Here is a 10,785-nt window from a genome sequence, read left to right on the forward strand (position 1 = left end):
AACACTTTCTATGCTCGCTTCGAGGCTGCAGCTAAGGTCTCCAACAATGCTAGTGTTAGCGGCGCTAACGGCTGCAGACAGGAAGATACTGCCAGCACCGGAAACGTGCTCGTCATCTCCGAGCATGAAGTAAGGAGAGCCTTCAAGAGAGTGAACACCAGGAAAGCAGCAGGACCAGACGGCATCCCAGGTCGTATCCTAAGAGACTGCGCATACCAGCTAGCTCCTGTGTTCACTGAGATATTCAACATCTCTTTATCTCAGTCAGTGATCCCCACATGCTTCAAAGAGTCCATCATTGTTCCTGTCCCGAAGAAACCCCACCCTGCTTCTCTCAATGACTATCGCCCTGTAGCCCTCACCTCAGTAGTGATGAAGTGCTTTGAACGCCTGGTCAGAGACTTCATCATTTCTTCACTACCAGACACACTGGACCCACTACAGTTCGCTTACCGTCCAAATCGTTCCACAGACGATGCCATCTCTCATCTCCTCCACACATCACTCACTCACTTGGACACTAGAAGGGGGAATTATGTTAAAATGCTCTTCATAGACTACAGCTCTGCATTTAACACCATAATTCCCTCCACACTCACCACCAAGCTGGAGCATCTGGGACTCAGCTCATCTATGTGTCTGTGGATCTCCAACTTCCTAACTGGCAGACCACAGGCAGTAAGGATGGGTGGACATGTCTCAGCCTCCACCACTCTCAGCACTGGAGCCCCCCAGGGGTGTGTTCTGAGCCCCCTGCTGTACTCTTTGTACACATATGACTGTGTGGCCACTACCAGCTCCACCACCATCATCAAGTTTGCTGACGACACCGTCGTGGTGGGCCTGATCTCTGATAACAACGAGACGGCCTACCTGAAGGAGATTAGGAATCTGGAGAACTGGTGCCAGAGGAACAACCTCCTTCTAAACGTCAGTAAGACAAAGGAGCTGATAGTGGACTTCAGCACTAAGCAGGAGAGGAACTACCAGACCCCCGTCATCAACGAGTGCCCAGTGGAGAGAGTGGACAGCTTCAAATACCTCGGAGTTCACATCACGCAGGACCTGTCATGGTCCTGTCACATCAACACCGTGGTGAAAAAGGCCCGACAGCGTCTCTACCACCTCAGACGCTTGAGAGACTTCCAACTGCCCTCCAAGGTGCTCAGGAACTTTTACTCGTGCACCATAGAGAGCATCCTGACGGGAAACATCTTAACCTGGTTCGGGAACAGCACCATGCAGGACAGACGAGCTCTACAGAGGGTTGTGCGATCAGCTGAGCGCACCATCCGCTCCGAGCTCCCTGACCTGCACTCAATCTACAGCAGGCGGTGCTGGACCAAGGCCAGGAAGATGGTGAAGGACCTCAGCCATCCCAACAACAGACTGTTCTCTCTGTTGAGGTCAGGAAAGCGATTCCGCTCGCTGAAGACCAACACAGAGAGACTGAGGAGGAGCTTCTTCCCGCAGGCGATACGGTCTCTCAATCACACCACCACACAGTACTGACCCACACATATGGTTCTTACACACACACTGGACTTTCTGGACTTTGGTTTTGCACAACACTGGTCACTATATTCTTCAATTCCGGTTAATACTTGTACAGCTGCTGTTATTGTGTATATATTTATTTATATTTATATTTCTTCATACATTCTTATATAGTTCTATATTGTGTATTGTGTATTTTGTTGTACAGTTATTTTATTTTCAACTTTAATTTATATATTTTATCTTATTCTTCCCAGTTAAATTTACCCTTCATTCTAATTTGTGTTGTACAGTTATTTCATTTTTAACCTTAATTTATATTTTATTCCTTCCTAGTTAAATTTACCCTTTTTAATTTTTCATATTTATTTCCTATCTTATTCATAGCCTTTTCCTTTTTTTGTTTTCTTTAGGTCACGAGCAGTTGTCCAAGCATTTCACTACATATCGTACTGTGTATGACTGTGTACGTGACAAATAAAATTTGAATTTGAATTTGAATTTTAATAAAGCACAAAGCCCAGAAAACTGATGAACACCAAAAGCTGTCCTGAGAATTGCCACAACTAAACTGACACCAAGCATCGATATTGTGACCAACAACACGGTTCCCAGTAATATTGAATAAAGTACGTACGTAGCTTACCTTAGGTGGGGATGGCGTAAATTAGGTTACTTTACCCCATCCCCTACACCTCGCCCAGCCTGTCTTTAAAGCCCTTGTGCCAAACAGTTTGCCCACCTCTGGCCTACTGTAGACCACAGTGTAACTTCCCTCTGACCCTTTGACAACAGGGCTTCCTTTGCTTTCTCCTCCTTATATTCTCCAAGGAGCTTGGAAAGAAAAGCGTCTGGACTTCTTTAAGTGGCTTGAAGACGTTTCACCTCTCATCCGAGAAGCTTCTTCAGTACTAAGGTCAAATGGTGGAGAGTCCCAGATTTAAGCTCTGTGGGAGTTTCCCACCGAGAGGGACAAAGGACCCCCTGATGATCCTCTACCTAATCACACGAGCCAAGGTGTGAAAATGGGTGTGGGTCACAATCAGCCAGGGTTTCGGGTGAGCTCATTGTGAAACCTGGCCCCGCACTATCATGTCAGGTATTGAGACTGTACTGGGTTGAGAAGTGAAGGCCAGGTTCAGTGCCAGGTGGAAAAGAGTTTGCATAGCTCACATTTGTACTTGATAGTCTGACAATGGAGTAAACTTTCACCTGTTCCCAGGCCAAGCCTCAGACCACCGATGTAGTGATTGTCGAGTCGGCCATGATCCCACACTGTGATCTCAATGCAGACCTCCCTGAGATCCTCTGGTCGGAGGCCATCATACACCATGGTGTGGTTAAACATGGGATTGGCTGTCCTTGTCACTACGCGAGTTCTCTGTCTGCTTCTCCGGCTTGTATCAGGACGTAGAGTACTACAGCAGCAGGACAGGCAGGAGATAGAAGGAAACAATTCATTTGGAAGGAACGGACTGAAACACTTGTGCAAAGTAATCATAATGAAATCAATAAATAAGACATGGTAAATAATAAATAAGTCACAGTCCTGGGTCTGTGACCCAGTTTTTGAATGTATTATGGACTCATGATTCTTTCATTGGGATTTTAGAGATGATTGATCTTTAAGTCTGTTGTGAATATAATATTACTACTTTGTGTTTCTAAGTTTGTCTTTGCTTCTAGTCCTTGGTTTCTCATGATGTTACTCCTTTTCTATGTGCAGTCTCCCAGTCGTGTCCCCGGAGTCTCCATGTCTGTTTATCCCAAGTCTCACTGTTCAGTTCATGTGTCTCAGTGTGTGTTACTTCCTGTTTTACTTTGATAGTCTTCAGTCTCGTTTGCATCGTGTTCAGAGTGTGCGTCTCGCTCTGTGTGTTGTTGTGTTCTCCTTATTGTAGACGATGTCCTGTTTAGTTTTGTATTTTGCCTTTTGTTCTTTGTCACCTTTGTTACCAGCAGTAAAGCTGTGATTTTGACTTGACTTCTGTGACTGCATTCTGGGTTTCACTCTGTTTGTATATTGTGCCAAATATGTGCTGCAGGCAGGTGTGGAGCTATTGAGAATTCTCATTTTCAGATGATGGGTGCACTGCAATGGATCAGTGATATTTTCCAAATAATTGCTTTTGTAAGGTCATTAGTCCAAAACTAGATGATGTTCACTTAACGTAAAACAAATAATCAGTTAACTGGTTAATTGTGTGATAATTTTACAGGAAGCAGGCGTTCTAACTTTGACACTTTGTTTACGTCACTTTTACAATTAGCTGCTGCTTCGGGACTCCAACTGCAACCAATCACACAACTGTCTCCACTCTGTCTCGATTGACATGTATTTTTATTAATGTTTTATTGTCGGGTCTACCTTACAATATGAAGCACCTTAAGGTTGCTGTGGTTTGGCGCTGTATAACTAAAATTGAACTGAATTGAAATTAAATGGAGAAACTATTTGAAATAAACCAGTTTGATTGAAATAACATAATTAAACAAGAAAATATTAAACGGTTTATTTTGGTTTTGTTATTTCAAGGTTCAGACTTTGGATCTCAGCAAACAGTGTACTGTTTCCTACCATTTCACAAATGGGTCGATAACGAGGCCTCTAACCAGCGGAAGATTCTTGCAGTCTTTCACCCAAATCTGCACCTCAGCACTTTCCATCGTAGATGTTCTCCTACCTGTGCGTGCAATAAGACCACAATAAGTAACATAAATGATAAACATAAAGGGAGAGAGCTGATCAAAAGGAAGGCCTCACCGAGGGATGTCTGCGGCAGGAATCTCAGAGCGACTCTCATCTGTGCTCTGCTGTCGATAAGACACAAGGCAGCTGGTGCTGAGGCTTGTGCTGACACCTAAAGGATTACGCTGAGTAAATGTCTAATAACTGCGACAATATTCACATAATGCTTTGAGAAATTAAGCATTTACCCTGGTTTTTAATACATATTCATTTATCTGCGTGTTGCTGAAGTCCCACTCCAACAAATTAAGGTTCACGTCACCCAGGAATCGGTTGCGTCCGAAGCTGCTGTCGTGCCACACTGAAACGTTCAGACTCTGAGTTTTCAACACCTGCATCATTACTTTAAACTGTAAAACGGGAAAAGACAATGAACAGAAGTAGAGCATTTTCACAACATATCCTTAGATATAAATGCCATCCTGTAAAATCCTGTTTCTATAAGATTGTCAGCAACGATGTACATTGGGGCAAAAAAGTATTTAGTCAGCCACCGATTGTGCAAGTCCCCCCACCTAAAATGATGACAGAGGTCAGTAATTTGCACCAGAGGTACACTTCAACTGTGAGAGACAGAATGTGAAAAAAAAATCCATGAATTCACATGGTAGGATTTGTAAAGCTCCTCCTTGAATCGCTACCTTATCGTGGTGGAGGGGTTTGTGTGTCCCAGGGATCCCAGGGGCTATGTTGTCTGGGGGCTTTTGCCCCCTGGTAGGGTCTCCCATGGCAAATTGGCCCTGGGTGAGGGACCAGACAAAGAGCGATTCAGAAGACCCTTATGAAAAGGATACCGAGGGAACAGTTTACCCTGCCCGGGATAGGGTTACCGGGGCCCCGCCCTGGAGCCAGGCCCGGGGAGGGTGCCCGAGGGCGAGCGTCTGGTGGCCGGGCCTTAGTCCATGGGGCCCGGCCGGGCACAGCCCGAAGAGGAGACATGGGCCCCTCCTCCCGCAGGCCCACCACCCGCAGGAGGCGCCATAGGGGTCGGGTGCATTGTGTGCCGGGTGGCGGCCAGGAGCGGAGGCCCTGGCGGACTGACCCCCGGCTGCCAAGACTGGCAATAGGGACATGGAATGTCACCTCTCTGGTGGGGAAGGAGCCTGAGTTAGTGCTTGAGGTTGAGAGGTACCGGCTAGATATAGTCGGGCTCACCTCTACACATGGCTTGGGCTCTGGAACCAGTCTCCTGGAGAGGGGCTGGACTCTGTCTCAGTCTGGAGTTGCCCCTGGTGAGAGGCGGCGGGCTGGGGTGGGTATTCTAATATCCCCTCGGCTTGCTGCCGGTACGTTGGGGTTTTTCCCGGTGGACGGGAGGGTTTGTTCCCTGCGCCTTAGGGTCGGGGAACGGGTCCTGACTGTCATCTGCGCTTATGCGCTGAGTGGCAGTTCAGAGTACCCAGCCTTCTTAGAGTCCCTGGGGGGGGTGCTGGAGGGTGCTCCACCTGGAGACTCTGTTGTCCTGCTGGGAGACTTCAATGCTCACGTGGGTAACGACAGCAAGACCTGGAGGGGCGTGATTGGGAGGAACGGCCTCCCTGATCTGAACCCGAGCGGTGCTTTGTTATTGGACTTCTGTGCTAATCACAGTTTGGCCATAACGAACACCCTGTTCGAACACAAGAGTGTCCATAAGTGCACGTGGCACCAGGACACTCTAGGCCGTAGGTCGATGATCGATTTTGTAATCTTATCAGCAGACCTGCGACCATATGTTCTGGACACTCGGGTAAAGAGAGGGGCTGAGCTGTCAACTGATCACCACCTGGTGGTGAGTTGGATCAGGTGGCGGGGGAGGACGCTGGACAGACCTGGTGCACCTAAACGCGTAGTGAGGGTGTGCTGGGAACGTCTAGCAGAGGCCCCAGTCCGCGAGATCTTCAACGCACACCTCCGGCAGAGCTTCAACAGCATTCCGAGGGAGACTGGGGACATTGAGTCCGAATGGACCATGTTCAGCGTCTCCATTGCCGAAGCTGCTGCATTGAGCTGCGGCCGCAAGGTGGTTGGTGCCTGCCGTGGTGGTAATCCCCGAACCAAATGGTGGACACCAGAGGTGAAGGGAGCCACCAGGCTGAAGAAGGAGTCCTATCGGGCTTGGTTAGCCTGTGGGACTCCGGAGGCAGCTGACAGGTATCGACAGGCCAAGCGGAATGCGGCTCGGGCAGTGGCTGAAGCAAAAACTCGGGTGTGGGAGGAGTTCGGAGAGGCCATGGAAAAAGACTTTCGGACTGCCTCGAAGAGATTCTGGCAAACCGTCAGACGTCTCAGGAGGGGAAAGCGGTGCTCTACCTGCACTGTGTATAGTGCTGGCGGAGCGCTGCTGACGTCGACTGAGAAAATTGTCAGGCGGTGGAAGGAATACTTCGAGGACCTCCTTAATCCCACTGACACATCTTCCGAAGAGGAAGCAGAGTCTGGGGATGAGGGGAATGACCCGCCAATTTCCGGGGGCGAGGTCACTGAGGCAGTTAAACAACTCCTTGGTGACAGAGCCCCTGGTGTTGATGAGGTCCGCCCCGAGTTCCTTTGTCACTGATTCTGTTCATAATTTTTATGGACAGGATTTCTAGGCGCAGCCAAGTGGCGGAGGGCTTTCACTTTGGTGGCCTCAGAATCTCATCTCTGATTTTTGCAGATGATGTGGTTCTGTTGGCTTCATCGGGTGAGGGCCTCCAGCTCGCACTGGAACGGTTCGCAGCCGAGTGTGAAGCAGCGGGAATGAGGATCAGCACCTCCAAATCTGAGGCCATGGTTCTCAGCCGGAAAAGGGTGGAGTGCCCACTCCGGGTTTGGGGATGAGTTCCTGCCCCAAGTGGAGGAGTTCAAGTATCTCGGGGTCTTGTTCGCGAGTGATGGGAGAAGGGAGCCGGAGATCGACAGACGGATTGGGGCTGCAGCTGCAGTAATGCAGACGCTGCACTGGTCCGTCGTGGTGAAGAGGGAGCTGAGTGTAAAAGCGAAGCTCTCAATTTACCGGTCGATCTACGTCCCTACCCTCACCTATGGCCACGAGCTGTGGGTAGTGACCGAAAGAACGAGATCGCGGATACAAGCGGCAGAAATGAGCTTCCTCCGAAGGGTGGCTGGCCTCTCCCTTAGAAATAGGGTGAGAAGTTCGGCCATCCGGGAGGGGCTCAGAGTAGAGCAGCTGCTGCTCCACATCGAAAGGAGCCAGCTGAGGTGGTTCGGGCATCTGACAAGGATGCCCCCTGGGCGCCTCCTGGGTGAGGTGTTCCAGGCATGTCCCACCGGGAGGAGGCCCCGGGGCAGACCCAGGACACGCTGGAGAGATTATATCTCTCGGCTGGCCTGGGAACGCCTTGGTATTCCCCCGGATAAGCTGGAGGAGGTGGCTGGGGAGAGGGAGGTCTGGGCCTCTTTGCTTAGGCTGCTGCCCCCGCGACCCGGCCTCGGATAAAGCGGATGAAGATGGATGGATGGATGGATTTGTAAAGAATTTATTCGTAAATCAGGGTGGAAAATAAGTATTTGGTCACCTCAAACAAGGAAAATCTCTGGCTCTCACAGACCTGTAACGTCTTCTGTAAGAAGCTTTTCTGTCCCCCACTCGTTACCTGTATGAATGGCACCTGTTTGAACTCATCATCTGTATAAAAGACACCTGTCCACAGCCTCAAACAGTCAGACTCCAAACTCCGCCATGGCCAAGACCAAAGAGCTTTCGAAGGACACCAGGAAAAGTATTGTAGACCTGCACCAGACTGGGAAGAGTGAATCTACAATAGGCAAGCAGCTTGGTGTGAAAAAATCAACTGTGGGAGCAATCATCAGAAAATGGAAGACATACAAGACCACTGATAATCTCCCTCGATCTGGGGCTCCACGCAAGATCTCATCCCGTGGGGTCAAAATGATCATGAGAACGGTGAGCAAAGATCCCAGAACCACACGGGGGGACCTGGTGAATGACCTGCAGAGAGCTGGGACCAAAGTAACAAAGGTCACCATCAGTAACACACTACAACGGCAGGGAATCAAATCCCGCAGTGCCAGACGTGTTCCGCTGCTGAAGCCAGTGCATGTCCAGGCCCGTCTGAAGTTTGCCAGAGAGCACATGGATGATACAGCAGAGGATTGGGAGAATGTCATGTGGTCAGATGAAACCAAAGTAGAACTTTTTGGTATAAACTCAACTCGTCGTGTTTGGAGGAAGAAGAATACTGAGTTGCATCCCAAGAACACCATACCTACTGTGAAGCATGGGGGTGGAAACATCATGCTATGGGGCTGTTTTTCTGCCAAGGGGACAGGACGACTGATCCGTGTTAAGGACAGAATGAATGGGGCCATGTATCGTGAGATTTTGAGCCAAAACCTCCTTCCATCAGTGAGAACTTTGAAGATGAAACGAGGCTGGGTCTTCCAACATGACAATGATCCAAAACACACCGCCCGGGCAACAAAGGAGTGGCTCCGTAAGAAGCATTTGAATGTCCTGGAGTGGCCTAGCCAGTCTCCAGACCTCAACCCCATAGAAAATCTGTGGCGGGAGTTGAAAGTCCGTGTTGCTCGGCGACAGCCCCAAAACATCACTGCTCTCGAGAAGATCTGCATGGAGGAATGGGCCAAAATACCAGCTACTGTGTGTGCAAACCTGGTAAAGACCTATAGTAAACGTTTGACCTCTGTTATTGCCAACAAAGGTTATGTTACAAAGTATTGAGTTGTATTTTTGTTATTGACCAAATACTTATTTTCCACCCTGATTTACGAATAAATTCTTTACAAATCCTACCATGTGGATTCATGGATTTTTTTTTCACATTCTGTCTCTCACAGTTGAAGTGTACCTCTGGTGCAAATTACTGACCTCTGTCATCATTTTAAGTGGGGGAACTTGCACAATCGGTGGCTGACTAAATACTTTTTTGCCCCACTGTAAGTAGCACTCGACTCATTGATGCCCATCATGATTACCAAAGGTTAGTCCTTTATAATACTTCCTTTGAACAACTAATATTTTGAATATTTTGAAATACCAGTGTAGCGCTTTGTTCTTACGGTGCAGGATTGTTTGCTTCCTGGAGTTTCTCAAAGTTCGGCACCTCTCCCTTGAAGCCAGATCCTATTTTCAGGAGACACTTTTAACATAAGGCTTCAGATTTCCCTTTTGCTAAAGCTTATGTGCACCCAGGGCCAGATCAGATCATCCTGAACAGCCCCTTAGTTTTGTTGCTAAACTGTTAGGCCTCCTGAGATGTGATGCGTTCCTTTTCTCCTCTTTCATTGTTATTTATAAGCTTCTAATGTCATGGAGTGGGTCATCTTTCCCCTTTAGTTTGGGCTTTGCCTCTCTGACCTCTCTCCTGGTGTCTTTATGTAAATATCTGTAGATCTATAGCTGCATGGTTCTGATCTGCAGTTACAAGTCCAACCACTCCACCCTGCTCTCAGACGAGACAGCTGTGACAGCTGGCTGCCTCTGTGTGGTCAGTCGGTGGTTTTTCCCTGTTAAAAGTTGCTTGTTGACTGGATGTTATATAAATACAACCTCAGATCTCTGTGCATGAGATTTCTCCAGATTCTTGGACTCTCTGGTGATTTTAACTACTGTTGATAATGACATATTCAAAGTTTTTCCACAATTTTACATTCAAGAATATTCTTCTAAAATCGTCCCACAATTCGTGGAGTTTTTTGCACATTTTTTAAATCCTGCCTCTCAAAGGTATCCTTTTCATATCCAGTTATGTTACCGACCTATAGTAAGTAAGGAGCTAGTAAACCAAACTAGGTGAAAACTGAATTTAAGAAAAACCTGTTTCTTCTCAGTACTGCTCAGTTTTCTGGCGTTTTGTTGTCCCCATCCCAACTTTTTTTTGTACATGATAATGATGTATAAGAATGAGCTACTTCTTTCATGAAATAGTCATTTTCTGAACAGGGTTTATAAAGCTGGTGTGCACTGAGCAGAGGTTGTATTAATAAAAGGAAACGTACCACAGCCAGTGAATTTAACAGCTGGAATCATGAAACAAGTACAACCGGACACGTTTTGAATAAAATGAATGAATTCATTTGATTTTTTTCAGCTGAACAAGAGTTCAGGGTTTACACAAACAGACATGTGTAAAAGATTAAATATGGCACTCTCACCGTGAGGATTTCACTGTAGGTGGGGTTTAATGTCTTCTTTTTTACACTGGTTTTTCTCTTTCCCAGCTTAGTTGTGTCTGGAAGAAGATAACATTTCACATACCTGTGAATGCACAGCAGAGTTAAACTCTTGTTCTAAACTTGATTTACTTTATAGAGTGAATATTTGACACTTTATGTCAAGGAAATACATCTTTAGCAAATGTGATTCATATTTCAAACTGTTCGTTAAACGTGGGGTTGTTCCAGCGTTCAGCACTTACGGGTCAGAACGATGTTTCTTTCTGTCAGCTGTGGCCAGATCTCTGCAGTGCATCACAAAGATATGAAGCTCTCCAAGCTTCTGGATGTAGTTCACAGCAAACTGGATGCTTCCTTGGACGTTGATTTCAGCAGAGTCTGCAGGATAAATGCTGCTG

General features: G+C 47.4%; 1 protein-coding gene across 3 annotated transcripts in view; it reads right to left on the reverse strand.

The window, feature by feature from the left end:
- Positions 1-10,785, reverse strand: part of sytl2a (synaptotagmin-like 2a) — a 31,485-nt gene that overhangs the window by 7,577 nt on the left and 13,123 nt on the right. For all 3 annotated transcript variants that reach the window (XM_085419786.1, XM_085419785.1, XM_085419787.1), the window contains 6 exons: positions 10,630-10,785; positions 10,367-10,469; positions 4,435-4,596; positions 4,262-4,358; positions 4,076-4,181; positions 2,710-2,915 (listed from right to left, as the gene is read on the reverse strand). The exon at positions 10,630-10,785 is cut by the window's right edge and continues 5 nt beyond it. In XM_085419786.1, coding sequence (XP_085275912.1) covers positions 2,710-2,915; positions 4,076-4,181; positions 4,262-4,358; positions 4,435-4,596; positions 10,367-10,469; positions 10,630-10,785 — 830 coding nt within the window. The remainder of the gene's footprint in view (positions 1-2,709; positions 2,916-4,075; positions 4,182-4,261; positions 4,359-4,434; positions 4,597-10,366; positions 10,470-10,629) is intronic.

Source organism: Rhamphochromis longiceps, linkage group LG10 (genome assembly GCF_057381845.1).
Source record: "Rhamphochromis longiceps isolate RC_006_pf linkage group LG10, R_longiceps_female_GT1.1, whole genome shotgun sequence".
In the NCBI taxonomy this organism is placed as follows: domain Eukaryota; kingdom Metazoa; phylum Chordata; class Actinopteri; order Cichliformes; family Cichlidae; genus Rhamphochromis; species Rhamphochromis longiceps.